The 14,067-nt window shown below is 34.0% G+C and overlaps 2 protein-coding genes across 3 annotated transcripts; one reads left to right on the top strand and one right to left on the bottom strand.

Annotated features, from left to right (window-relative positions):
- Positions 1-167: 167 nt before the first annotated feature.
- On the top strand, positions 168-6,799 carry LOC120071345 (2-oxoglutarate (2OG) and Fe(II)-dependent oxygenase superfamily protein). Of its 2 annotated transcripts, XR_016527724.1 has the most exons (10): positions 168-377; positions 1,143-1,313; positions 3,675-3,837; positions 3,913-4,030; positions 4,487-4,556; positions 4,647-4,727; positions 5,040-5,096; positions 5,204-5,315; positions 5,723-6,393; positions 6,573-6,799. XR_016527724.1 is itself a non-coding variant. In XM_090310797.1 (9 exons), the coding sequence occupies exons 1-9, from the start codon at positions 168-170 to the stop codon at positions 6,175-6,177; spliced, it is 1,437 nt and encodes a 478-aa protein (XP_090166923.1). In that variant the 3' UTR covers positions 6,178-6,799. The 2 variants fall into 2 exon arrangements, 1 of the variants encoding a protein (XP_090166923.1); XM_090310797.1 differs by having other exon boundaries at positions 5,723-6,799.
- Positions 6,800-9,737: 2,938 nt separating this feature from the next.
- On the bottom strand, positions 9,738-13,662 carry LOC120072305 (protein neprosin-like). Its single transcript, XM_039024759.2, has 7 exons — positions 12,660-13,662; positions 12,505-12,591; positions 12,174-12,389; positions 11,401-11,565; positions 11,251-11,304; positions 11,007-11,153; positions 9,738-10,157 (listed from the first exon to the last, which is right to left on the bottom strand). The coding sequence occupies exons 1-7, from the start codon at positions 12,831-12,833 to the stop codon at positions 9,780-9,782; spliced, it is 1,221 nt and encodes a 406-aa protein (XP_038880687.1). The 5' UTR covers positions 12,834-13,662; the 3' UTR covers positions 9,738-9,779.
- Between the last annotated feature and the right edge of the window lie 405 nt (positions 13,663-14,067).

The following is a 14,067-nucleotide window of genomic DNA, read 5'->3' as shown; positions in this document are numbered from 1 at the left end:
GGATTTTATTCTGTTTGGATCCGCCATTGTATCTGGGCCTGGCCCAATTAAAACCAGCCAGCCCAATTTCATTGCTCGAGAAGACAAACGCAGGGCTGAGACCGGCGGTGATTGAGCTTTGTTATTCTTGCTTGCCCTCACGGACGAAAATCTCGGCGAAGTAAAAGATGGGTATCGAAATTTGTGGAAGAATAGACAAAGTAAATGGAAAAGGGTTGAGTTATAAGGAATTTGTAGAACGATACATGGAGAAGAACCAACCTGTGGTGTTGACAGGTCTCATGGATGATTGGAAGGCTTGCAGCGATTGGGTCGACGAGAATAGGCAGCCAAATCTAGGGTTCTTTTCCACTCATTTCGGGAAATCCAGGGTACAGGTACTGAAATTTCCCCTAGAAGATTATCTTTTTAGTTCTGATTGATAAAAGCCAAATCTGCTAGGCTTTTCTGAAATTTCATATATATATTCTTTTTTGTCTAATCTCATTTCAGCATGATGCATTCTGATTCAAATTCTTAGTATATCCAGGGATTTTATTCAGTGAAATAAATGGGTTGCTTTTATTCATGCATTTAATTTGTAAGGAGGAGCCTTGCTCTTGCATCTCCCTCTTATTTATCATTTCCTTGTTTTAAGAAACAGCATTAAGAAGGATGAATGTTTCCTTGTTGCTTAAAGATTAATGATCCAGTAGAATGCTCCCATTGTGTTCTGTTTTGGAAGCTGGTAAATGAGAAAAAAGAAAAAGAAAATGAATTGATCCATTTTATTGCTAAGTAAAGAAGGAATGATGCAAAAACGATCAGCCATGTTTGCCTGACTAACCATACCTTTTTTCTCCTTAGTGCAATATGGCTCTTGAGGGAAAATATTGGGAATTTCGTTCTTCCAATCTCCCTCATGTGCAATGTCTTACCATAGAAAACAAAGTAAGAGGGAGCACTTATTGAATTTCCTAATATGTGATTGGGCCATCTCATTTAGTTTATGTAAAATTCCACTTTTTATGAGGTCCAATAATCATTTGCCACTTGTAGGTTGCAGATTGCAGTACTAGAGAATTTATAGATCAGAAGAGAGTAAAATGTCTGTTTCAGAGTTCATTGATCAATGGGGTCAGATAATCATTTGCCACTTGTAGGTTGCAGATTGCAGTACTAGAGAATTTACAGATCAGAAGAGAGTAGAAATGTCTGTTTCAGAGTTCATTGATCAATGGTGTAAGGAGCCTATACAGGAGCATGGCCTTGCCTCAGACCACGGACTTACAAACAAGTCTGTACTATACTTGAAGGACTGGCATTTTGTGAAGGTGTAAGCATCTACTTATCGTTCTTTTTTTGTTATACTTATTATTTAGAACTAGTGGATATATATGTCTAAAAAGAATAACAAATTGTAGGCCTAAGAAAGCCCATTATTTTACTGCTTCTAGTGTCGAATTATTTGGTAAAATGGTTGGTTGGAACACGTGTGCAAGACGAAATGGCTCTTTTAACCCCTTGTGATGTTGCCTTGTTACACCTTATTTCAAGCATGTTTTATTAACAGGTGCATTTTTTAGGATAGAGTTACCATTCTTGTTGACTAGTGGATTGGAATGCAGTTCATCTCATAGCTTCAACTTTGAATCTCAACTATGAAAAAGCTTAGGAACATCCTTCTTTTTCAACTGAGGATAACAATTAAAGGGTATATTGTGAAATGGTGGAAACGTCTTGTTATGGTTTCTCCGGATATCCTATTAATAGAATTTTGTATTCATTATTCAATGTTCATCGTACTATAACTGTGAGTATCCTGCTTAACTTCTCCTGTGCTAATCCCACACTCACGCACAAGTTTTACTAAATTGACTGCGATTTGTTACAGGAAATCAGAGTTTATTCCTAAATATTTTATTTTCCATTATTATTTCCTTTTTGGTGTTTTTCATTTATGTATTTTCTTTTATTGGTTTATTGATGTCTATTTATTCACCTTGTAGAAGGTTGATTATGTCCTCTGAATTACTTTGATTTATTCAATAATATTCAAATTTAATATGGTACTAGAGCATTAGGTTTATTAGAGTTTTGGTCTCATTAAACCCTAGTCGCCAAAGTCCTGTTCGTTATCTACCCCTGTCAATCGACATCGATGGAGTTAGGTTTTATGTTCGTTTTCCTCCGTTGTACTGGAATTTTCTGTCACACCTTTTATACCAGATCACCTAGCCCTGCCTAGCTGCGAACTGCTCAGATCCGTCGTTGCTTAGATTCACCTGCTCCATGTTACGCCATGAGTTTTTGTGCTCCTCAGATCAGTTGTGTCTCCCAGATTTGGCCATCGACCGAGGCAAATTTGTTGGCCCCTTGTCTCATGGGTTTTGTTTTGTGCTTCCCTTGTTTTGACGTTCCCGATCTGCCTCCATCCAGATCTATCTTCAATTCGATGTACATCCACCTCAAACCCTACTTTCAGATCCATTCAAGTTGTGCTGCCTCCGCTTAGCTCCACAGTTCGTAGACTTATCTAAACCCAGATCCGGCCATCCGTGACTTCCATTGGTGTTCGTTCAGCTGTCTAACCTGCCTGAACCCTCTCGTAGCCCCTATCCTTCGCACATTAGGTTGTGCTACTGATACCAGAATTAACTGTCGTTCACTGTGACTACAGACTAGATCCTCCACCATTCGTCCCTCTAACCAGATTGCACTACCTCAGGTTGTCGTCTTCGGATTTGTCGTTTGCTTTAGATGCACTGCCTAAGAGCCTCCAATCTCGTTCTTCCATTAGCGTAATGTTTCAATTTCAGACCGGTTTGGTTCAGATGAGCCAGTTCGATTTTAGTTCGATTCAGTTAGTACGGTCTGGTTTGGTTCATCCAACTCGGTCCGGTCTGGTTCAGTTTACTCAATCTGGTTTATTTCAGCCATCCTAGTTTGGTTCAGTTAATTAAGTTTGGTTTAACTTGGTCCAATTTAGTTTATTTGCGATTATGGCAAATCTCTTTTTAACAAAGGTATTTGTTATGTTTTCAAATCAGTCGTTTGTTGGTTTTGTTGTAGATCTATATGAGATCTTTTAGCCTAGAAGTTGTTGTAGGTTTTGTTATAGATCTTGGTACGAGGATCTATGTTTCCAGTCCAGAAGTTTGTTTTCGTTCTTCGTGGGTTTATGTTTCCAGCCTACTTTATGTTTTTGTTCTTCATGGGTTTCCGTTTCCATCTTAGATCTGCTGATTTGTTTCGGAAGTTATCTTTGCAAACCCAAGTTGTTTGCCAAAATCTACCACCTTGAGTTTGAGGGACAATGTTAAAAGGAAATTAGGGTTTATTCTTAATTATTTTATTTTCCATTATTATTTCCTTTTTGGTATTTTCCATTTATGTATTTTCCTTTATTGGTTTATTGATGTCTATTTATTCACCTTGTAGAAGGTTAATTATGTACTCTGAATTACTCTAAATTATTCAATAATATACAACTTTCACACTATTGACTATTCGAGTCATTGTCTTAAATTTCCATGCTAGATAGATCTTTACATTCTTCTTACATTATTATTGTTTGGAAAGTGCTGCAATAGATTTTTGGTTGCATGACTATCAAATCATGGGCTTTGTTAGTTAGAGAATAGCTAGATATGTGATCTCACATGTTTTCCTATCCTTGTTGATCTGATTCTCAGGAATACCCAAATTATACAGCATACTCAACTCCACACTTCGTTTGTGATGACTGGCTCAACCTGTACCTTGACAGTTACCGTATGCACAGGGACTCTGACTCTTACCAAGAGAAAGATGAAATAAGTTGTTCTGACTATCGTTTTGTTTACATGGGAGCAAAAGGTGTAGCATCATATAAACTGTTGCACTTTTTTTAATGTTTGGCCTCATCAAAATTTATACATGGTTCTTGATCAGGTTCTTGGACTCCACTTCATGCTGACGTTTTCAGGTCATACAGCTGGTCAGCAAATGTTTGTGGAAAGAAACAATGGTTTCTTTTACCTCCTTCTCAGTCTCATCTTGTATTTGACAGGCATGGACATAATTTTGGTTTTCTCCACTTTCCTTGTTAACTGATGGTTCAATGTGTTGGATGTTGATCTTGTTCCAACTTTGTAAGTAGCCACCAATTTCTGTTCTGAAGGGTCTTGTGGACTTGATTAACTAACTATTTCCATTTCATTAGTACTTAAGATTGAGAAGAAAAAAGTGATGGAAAAGATGTTAAAACTCTAACTGAAAAGAACCTACGAGTCGTCCATATTTTCTTTCTCTAAGAGAATTGCTTCTGTATGTAAATGTAGGATGGTGATCTTTCTCACATTCTACATTTAGAGTCATTCAATATTTCGTAGCCTGCTAGTGCCTATCTATACAAGCATACTTTATCATCAATTCATCTCATACTTGCTCTCTCAGAGCTAACGTCTTTGGGCTTTGTCATTATTATTTCCTCTTTTTCTAACTTTTTGTTTATATTTTCAAACAGGAATATGAAGGCCTGCATATACAATATCTTTGATGATATAAGTGAAGATTTGTTTCCAGGTTTTAAGAAGGTAAGTTTGATTCCATATGTTCAACCTCTTCTCCTTCTATCTCTTGAATATATCATCTTTTTCCATGTTCATTTGTTTATCATTATGCAGGCTGCCTGGTTGGAGTGTACTCAAGAACAGAACGAAATTATATTTGTGCCTAGTGGCTGGTATCATCAAGTTCATAATCTGGTATTATACCTCCTTTATTTCTTTTATGTTCTCGTGCTGCAAATTAATTTGTATATTTTTCATGGTTTTAGGGACCATTATTTTATGATGATCACTTGTACTTGTTCCACTATGATCGATAGCTTGAATTGTCCTTTAAGTTCTCAACTTCCGTTCGATTATTACTTCTAATGTTTGATCCAGTTTGCTTTTTCTTTTTCCAAAGATTTTTCTTTAACAGTTGAACTTTTTTGAGGTTCATCCATATTTTTCATCATAGTTTGTCCCCTCAATAACCATTCTATCTTTTGATATGTGTTTGTTTCTTTTCAGGATGACACTGTATCAATAAACCACAATTGGTTTAACTCCTACAACCTCTGTTGGGTGGTAAGGATTGTTGTTATCATGGGCATTACACAATCTTTCTTCACAACAGGATAAACAATATTCTGATCCAACTGGCCCGTTCTCTGCTCAAATTTTCATTCTTTCAGTTGGACTTGATGTCACGGGACTACAACGAAGCTAAGGAGTACATAGAAGACATTAGAGATATATGTGATGATTTTGAAGGTCTCTGTCAGCGCAATCTCGCAGCTAACACAGGTAGCATAAAGTTTTGGATAACTATAATACCTTAGGCTGTGATTGAATCTTTCTGTAAAATTTCTCAACGGTTAACACACTGACCAGATATACAAAGTTGCAGTGAGGGAACTGCCCAAACAACTAGATCGTCTTCAACAATTCAAGTCATGAACACATTATCTCATTCTCTAGTTTAATTTAGAGTTGGACATATACTTTCAAATTCTTACTCAGCATGTTGAGACCAGAGCGTCACTAGGGAGCAAGCTCTTAAGAACTCCTGTTATCTCATTATTAGGAGTTTTCGGTGGAAAGCTCTCTAAGATGATGCATATACTGCTAGTATTAAGGAAGGAATATGCATACACACTTTACCAATATGGCATTACTAGTTAATTTATACAACTTTTTATCTCTCCTATCAGGCATGAACTTCTACGACTTTTTCATCTTCTTAGCATGCTTTTCGCTCGCCAATTTGGTTGTACTTGACACTCTAGCTAGAGACACCGAAAATGTTGCTGGGAGCTCATCTCCAATGGTTCAACAGTTGGCTCAGAATCTTGCTTCAATACAGAAGATTGCCTTGAAAATGAAATTCCTGGAATGTTTTTCAGAAGACCAAGGATTCGTGTTGGATTTAGAAGAAACACACAAAGATCCCAACTTTTCTAAACTCTGTTATTCTTTAATTCAAACTTGTGGGTCCATACACAAACAACAGATTTCGAACTTTTGTACGAAGGCAATTGCAACACATGATTCTAGGACATCGAATGTCATTCAAAACTTTTGTGATGGTGTTTCATCGCCTGAAGATCTAGTCAAATTTATCGACACGGTCTTAACCAAACACACAAACTTAGAATCACCAGAATGATTGTTTTCAAACATGCACAACTGATTCTCAAGCTAGTTGTTAGTAGAAGAGTGTGGTTCATCTTCATCTATCAGGCATTTGAGAAATGAGAAATATGATGAATCCCATTGGTAATGGTCCTCCTGGCATTGAAGTGACAAATCTTGCGTACAGATTCTCTTTCTCTCTCATGATTGGATAGTCGCAGTGATTCAAAGAAAGGGAGGAAAAACAGAGGTTAGTAGTCAGTGGTTTGATTTGAAAGTGACCCCAGTGGTGGATCAGATTGTGGGAGCACCCACCTAAGATCACCATCTTTTATGGGCCTTTGCTTTTTCCCTGATCTGTCCCCATAAAAGTGTTGTTTCCTTTGCTTTTGTTGGTAAAGTAAACTGTATTATTGTATGCTTTTTCAGTCCAGGCCACCACACAAAGATGAGTGTCTGTGTTTAAAGTTGGCGGCACCAAGCAGTGGCGTCCATTTCACTCTTCTCATTCACCTCAACCTCCCTGTTCTCCATTACCACTGTTCTTCATTCCCTCTCATCTCTTGTTTTCTTTCGAAGAATCTGTATTGAACAAATCCTTGGAACTGTTTTTAAGTAGTTTGTGAATGTGAGATTTCTGTTATTTGTTTGTCTAATCGTTTAATTTTGTAAATCATTCAATAGAGATCGGATATGACATGTCTTCTAATTCATAAAGATATATCACTTCAACCCCAATACTTGAAAAAAAAGTGTGCCTGTTCAAACATGTTTTTACCGTCAAATCATGATGTTTCATATTTATAGTCTAGGTAAGACTCGTACATAAAAAGGTACACCAATTTGCATGAAACCATCTCAATCCAAATAGTTGAGTTGGTGGATAAAATAGGAATTATGGAAAATTTTAAGGACAAAATGGAGATGCAAGGATTTTTCATCATAACCTCTTATATATATATGTTTACTAGGTGAGTATTTAAACCTCTTATATTAAGGAAAAGAGTATATATCAATTATCTTAAAACTAAATTCATCTTAGCTTAAAATAAGTAAGAGATTAGGCATCAGATTAAGAGAGGATCACATTCTTAATGACATGACTATCCGAAAAAATAATGGTATTGATCCTAAAACAAAGAATAATTGTTGTGGACATTAAAAAAAATGGAAAAGTGGAAAGCGAGAATATCTAACCAATCAATGCGTAGCTTAGTCGATAAAGCCGTTTAATGGTTGTGTATTTCTGGCAGCAACTTTTAACTTTGCTTGCAAATCTTACCTATTATTGTGGATTAAGATGTGGAATAGTGAATGTTATGTAAATAGAACTCCAAAGATATAAAATTATTTTTTTAAAAAAATATATACTTGGAACATTCTAATATACATAAATGTTTGTATCTCACAAAATTATCCAATCATAATTTTTTTTGCATGTAACATATTATTCTTACTTTAATTAATTAATTAATTATTAATTATTATTATTATCATCATTATTATCATCATCATCAGGGAAATTTTCATGGAAAAAAATATCAAACTATTTACAGAAATAGCAAAAAAAAATTCATATACATTGATAGATTTCTATCGGTCTCTATAAAAAAAGATTAAAATTTTGTTATTTTGTATAAATAGTTTTCCTTATTTTTCTATTTTTGAAAATCTCCCTTATCATCATCATCAACATCATCAGAAAAATTTTCACATAAAGAAAAAAATGTCAAACTATTTACAGAAATAACAAAAAAATAATAAACACTAATAGACTTCTATCAGCCTCTATCAGCCTTTATCAAAGAAGATTAAAACTTTGTTATTTTGTATAAATCATTTTCCTTATTACTCTAAATTTAAAAATCTCATTTCTTCTCATTATTATTTGCGATGAGAGTAGAATGCATGATTGCACCAAAATATACGAGTGTTGTAAAAAAAAAAAAAAAAAAGTTGGAATGGCATTGACCACTGTCATTAATTATGTTTGGTTGACTTTTCATTCTCTCCTTTTGATGTATTCATACCATCACTGCAGATATTCTGTATGGTTCTTCTAAAGATTGAATGTTAAAAGAGCAATGCAAGTATGCTATGCTTCTTTATTGCTCCCCACATGCAAATCCATAAAGTATGGGACCTTAAAAACTGATTTGAGCAAAGTTTTCTTTTGACAAATCTTAGTGATGCATGACATTATGTGCCACTTTACTCAATTTTTAAAAATATATGTATCTTATCTATCTTCAAAAAAAAAAAAAAAAAAAAAAATCTTATCTACTCATTTAATGAGTCCTTGTCATATTTAATAATTAAGCATGGATAGCTATAATAATTCTACTTAATTTCTTTATAGCTCTATTTCATCTTATTTACAATTTCATTTTTAAAAAGGCAAATCTTCACTGATAGAAAAAATTTGAAACTATTTACAAAAATGATAAAAGAAAAATATCGATAGTTATTGATAGACTTCTATCATGGTCTATCTATCAATGTCTATTACATTATATCAATGATAGACTTCTATTTATTCTTATCATTGATAAATTTCTATCAGTCTCTATTAAAGAAGATTAAATTTTGTTATTTTGTATAAGAAATTCTCTTATTTTTCTATTTTTAAAAATTCTCTTTTAAAAATTGGCTTAAATTTTAAACGCTGTCATAATAAATTAATTTAAAATATGAAATTGTCCTCGTGTAGTCTTCACACTTCAAATAAGACAAGCAAGGATAAAAGGGTCCATCTCTGCAAATACTAAACCATCTTGAACTCTTTTGTAAGAGCTTCACTCTTATCACTATTTGGTAAGAAAACTCATCAATCTAGAACACTTCACAATAATCTAGGGTATATATGTATATATATTTTGTATTACACATTTTTTATATAATATTTCAAACATTCAAAATTGGATATTTTATATCTTTATGTATGACTTGTTTGGATTGACTTAAACAATATTTTTCACATAAATCGTTCTTATTTAATTTTTTTTATAAGAACTGTTTAAAATATATTTTAAAAGTGTTCCAAAAGTTATTTGGAACGGTTGTCAAACACTTCAACTTTTTTCTAAAATGACTTATCTTCAAAATCAAACACTTAAAAATTAAATTAAACATACGGTTGGTATACCAACTTGTTGCAATAAACATCACAACATTGACAAGTGATATTTATTTTTTGAAAGAACAATAAACTTAAAAAGAATATTTACCAAACTTATTATAAATGGAGAGAATCTCATTGATATTGGGAGTGTGATTAACTTGAGAGGAAATCTTTTGGATTATTATGTTCAGCTTTTGTGTTCCTTTCGTTTGTAAGATTTGTCTTTTATATTTGTTTTGAACTCGAGGAAAATTGGACCCCATCATTTCATAATTTTGAATACATCTCCTATTATCTCCAGAATTTACAATATCCCAAATGGGCTCACATAGGAAAAAATAAGAAAGAAACCAAATATATATATATATATATATATATATATATATATATAAATATAAATTAACAATAACAGCAACCCAAATCATTCTGAAGACCTATAGAGAAAGTGGGTAAGAAATAAAATCCCCAAAAAATAAACAGAAAGAAAAAAAAAATTCTATGCCATTGTGATCTGCTCATGGACAGTGTACATTTCTACCAGGACCTCCATAGTAAAAATAATTGCCCCAAAGCTTGTTTTTTCCTTGTCTTATGTCATAACAATTTGGACGATCAGCCAATAGATGAAGGTTTGAGACAGGAAGCAAGCTGTTGTCCCAATCAATTATTTGTAGATTTCTGAAATAAGAAGCTTTTCCATAGCCTTCTTCTGCAAAATGGCCACTTCCCATTTGTGTTGATGTGTGGAAGCCTGTTGATCTTGTGTTTACTATTTCTCCTCCAAATTGGATCATGCTGGCATGGCTTCCCAAGTGACTGAACAAAAATGCTGGCCAGTAACCTACTAAAAGACCCTGCCCAATTTCCAGCCACCAGTTTCCGTGCCTCGGATCCTGCATCAAGAATCAATCGGTAAAAACCCGATAAGGAAAGGTAATAAGGGTAAAGGGACAACTCGTAGACTTTGAAATCAATCTAGATTATAATGACTAGTTGTCTAAAATGAGATTAGTTGGGATGTGCATATGCTGATGTAGGCTAGCTCTGCTTATGGGTAAGGAAAAGAAAGGGTGTTAAACCTAAATTGAGGATGGGGTTTTTAACAGATTTATTGTGAAAGGTGGAATATTTGCCTCCTGGTACAGAACCTAAAATGACTACTTGACAAAGAAAATCTTGAAAATAATTTGTATATTTTCACTGCATAAAAAGCAAACAGTGGATTTCCCATGTGGTTCAGTTGTTGGTTTGGGGAAAAATCTCCAAAGCTTTCACAAAAAAATTAATATAAAACTGAGAGAAACTTATGGAGAGTTGAAAGTAATTCACTGGTAGTCAAACCATCAAAAGGGGAACAGAAATCTTTGCTAAAGAAGAAAAACAAAATTATCTAGGAGTCCCTATCAATGGCAAAGGAGAAATTCTTGCTTTGGAAATGATTAAGGTTTAAAAAAATGTTTAGATAATATAAAAATTAAGATACAAAAGTCAATTTTAGCATAGCTCAATTATTTTTTGCATTTATCTTCAACCAAAAGTTCAAATTACCTCAACCCCACCAATTGTTTTTACAGACAAAGTTCACATCCAAAAGGTAATTTCAAGTTTCACCATGTTTACTGTCAAAATCACCTCCATTTGAAAAGAAGGCAAAGTTATTTTGCAATCACTCCATCTTCTCTCTCTCTCTCTCTTTTTTTTTTTTTTCAATTTTCTTTCATTGGATATTGAAAAAAGCTCACCTTCCAAATCATTAAACCCACATCAAATTGTCTGCCATTGTAGTAAGATCTTGGAGATATTGCAGCTCCTATGGCAATCTTGTTATTAGTTTGGACAAAACCTGAACACAATAAGTTGTAGCACCCTGTTGCTTGGTATGCATCTGTCTGAAAAACAGAAGAGAGAGAAACAAGTTCAAAACTAGAAAATTTTCTTTCCATTTCCCTTGAATCTTAAGAAATTTTACTGTAAAGTAAAACTGACCGTCCAATATGTGAAGAATCTAGGATAATTATCTCCATATAACTCAGGACTAACCTGATCAATCACCATAAACAAAATTTACAGAAATTTTCAGCACAAACAGAAGCAAATTGAAAGAGAAAAAGAGAAATAGAGAGTGGTAAAACATGCCTGCCAACCAGCTTCAATGGTGTTCAGATCATTATTGAATGATCCAGAAATAACCCAAATTTGAGATAAGCTGAACTCATATTGATCACTCACATGGGGTGCCCAAACATTTATGTTTGCTTTTGCTCCATAGTATTGTTCTCCATTAACAAACACAACAGCATGCTGTAAGAAATGGAAAGTAAAACTGTCATAGATTGACCATTGTTTTTGAGCTTATAGAGACAAAACTTATAAGCCCTTTCATATTCTCTCATGTTAGAATGCTTTGAATTTGATATTCGTATTTGTCATATTTACGTTATTTATGATTTTGACCTTAGGATTTAGAAAAGTACGTTATATAAACTCTTGACCCTAAATGCGTCTCTAATCTATATTCTAAATTATTCACTTTAATAATAAATTGCTCGTGAACATAGCTAACACTTTGCTAGTGAGTCATGTAAATCTTTGTATCGATTTCTACTGTTTACACTTTTATGCTTATCTTTATTTGTCTATTCCATAACATCTCAATTATTTGATCATTCCCTGAAGGAGAAAGGATGTAATTTGGTGTAGTTCTTAGCCTATAATGGTGGAAAACTTAGCTACCCTTTTCAATGGATGAACTACAGATGTATTAAATCATTTGGAAAGAAAAACAAAATGAAAAGACAGTTTTGTCTTGATTCCCAGATCAAGCAACAAACAACCAAATCAATCTCATGGCATTAATTCTTAAACTAAAGGAATTTGAAGAAGAACAAGAAGAAAAGGAAACTACTAACCTCATGCCCACTGCCTGTTGAATCTCTTCTGATAGATTTTAAAGGCTTTCTTCCAAATCTTTGAACAGAACTTGCTCTTAAAATGTCTTGTTCTGTAGTTCTTCTAATGGGAACAGTTCCTTCAGGGCATGATTCACCAGTCTGCCGCCATAGCTGAAAGCTCTCTGCAACAGAATCGGCTGAGGAATTGTAACCTTTTGGCCTCTCTGGTGGATCCTGAAAATTGAAATATCATTTCTGTCTCTCTCTCTCTCTCTCTCTCTCTCTCTCTGTTACCATTTTATATTCCATTTTGTTTAGAATAATTCACATTGCAGATAAATCAAGTTACCGATGGCCGTTGCCCTTTGAGCTTGTGGTGATCAAAAGCAGGTTGAAGATGAGAAAGCACACAATCGATTAAATCCCCATCTGGGCTCTGTAAAAGAAGAAAAATCAGCAAACCCCAAACCCTCAAAGTTTCAAAAAAGAAGAAAAAAAACATGCCTGAATGATCTTAACGGGAGGTTTATTGACGTTCTTCAAGTACGCTTCAACGCCGTTCAGTTTCTGATACTCTTCGGCGGCGGGTCTGAAATTCTCCGCCGCAATGGGCGGCGCCGACAGAAGAAAAGAGGTCGAAACGAGGAGAAATAAAGCAATAAAAGCCGCTAATAACATTGAGAGGAAGAAAGAGAGGGGAAAACGGCCAGATCAAAGGAATGTTTTGGGGTGTCGTTTTGGTAGAAGAATACGTGCGTTTGTACGTATCGGAGTTGTCGTATTAGGGCAAAAAAGAAAAATAATCAACAGAGCTTCTTAACTTAACACTTGACTTCTTCCTCCTCTGCTTCGAATTCTCTGCATGTCCTTACAAAACAGAACGAACCATTCTCTTCGGAAACAAAAACCCATGAATATTTTTACACAATATCCGCCATTTTCAACCTTCTATAATATATATAGCTTTTCTCCATTCGAAAAGCATCTTCGCTTCGTTAATGGCGATTTTCTGACAGACAGAGAAATTAGAGAGCACCAATGTTTTTTTTTTTTTTTTTCAATTTTTAAAAAAGAAAAGGACCAAGATGGCTTGGGTTGTCTCTTTATGAATAGGAAACTGGTCAAAAGGCTCGAGAAACTAAAAAAGGAAATGGGTTCTTTTCTTTTTCTTTTTTGCAGAGTTGAAAGAGAAAGAAGCAGAGATGGCCATTTGAATTGTTGGGATTGGGTTTGTGTTGAAGAAGATGGATGAAACTGAGGTGGGTTTTGCTTTGATTTTGATTTCACTTTGGAGAATTCTGGCAATGGAAGAAACAGAGAGGGGAATCAACCAGACAAACTTGGCCTGAATCTTTTTTAATGTTCTGTTATTTCACCTGCAAAGCTGGTTCCTCTCTGATACAATTGCTTGCACTACACTTTCTTTTTCTTTTTCTCTTTTTTTTTTTTCCCCTTTTCCAAAAGCAGCAGAATTTTCTCTCTCTTCACTACCAAGCAAATTCTGGCTGGTCTGGCACTTACATTTGGGAAAATTTGAGTAAAACTACTCTCTTTCTCCACACTGCAATTTTATCTTTGAAAAATATTTTTCACTCCAATATTTTTTCTTTTTAGCTTTTATTTGATCTCGATTTCAAAATATTAACATTCTAGTTTTAGTATTCTGTTTAGCTTCAATTTAATTTCTATATTTTAAAATGTTATAATTTTATTTTTGAGATTTGAATTTTTACAATTTGGTCTTTAAGTTTCGATATTTATATTTTTAATTTTATTTTTTTTAATTAATTACTCATTTTCAATCTTTCACGTCAATCTCTATCGATTAATTAAAAAATAATTGTAGAATTTTAATAGTAATGAAAAATAGTGAAACTTAATTAATTATAATTATTGTAAATTAACTAACTAG

This window comes from Benincasa hispida, chromosome 2 (assembly GCF_027475165.1).
Source record: "Benincasa hispida cultivar pf3 chromosome 2, pf3_genome.v1.1, whole genome shotgun sequence".
Taxonomy (NCBI): domain Eukaryota; kingdom Viridiplantae; phylum Streptophyta; class Magnoliopsida; order Cucurbitales; family Cucurbitaceae; genus Benincasa; species Benincasa hispida.
The sequence above is the reverse complement of the archived record's forward strand: the minus strand, read 5'-3'. Positions and strand labels throughout refer to the sequence as shown.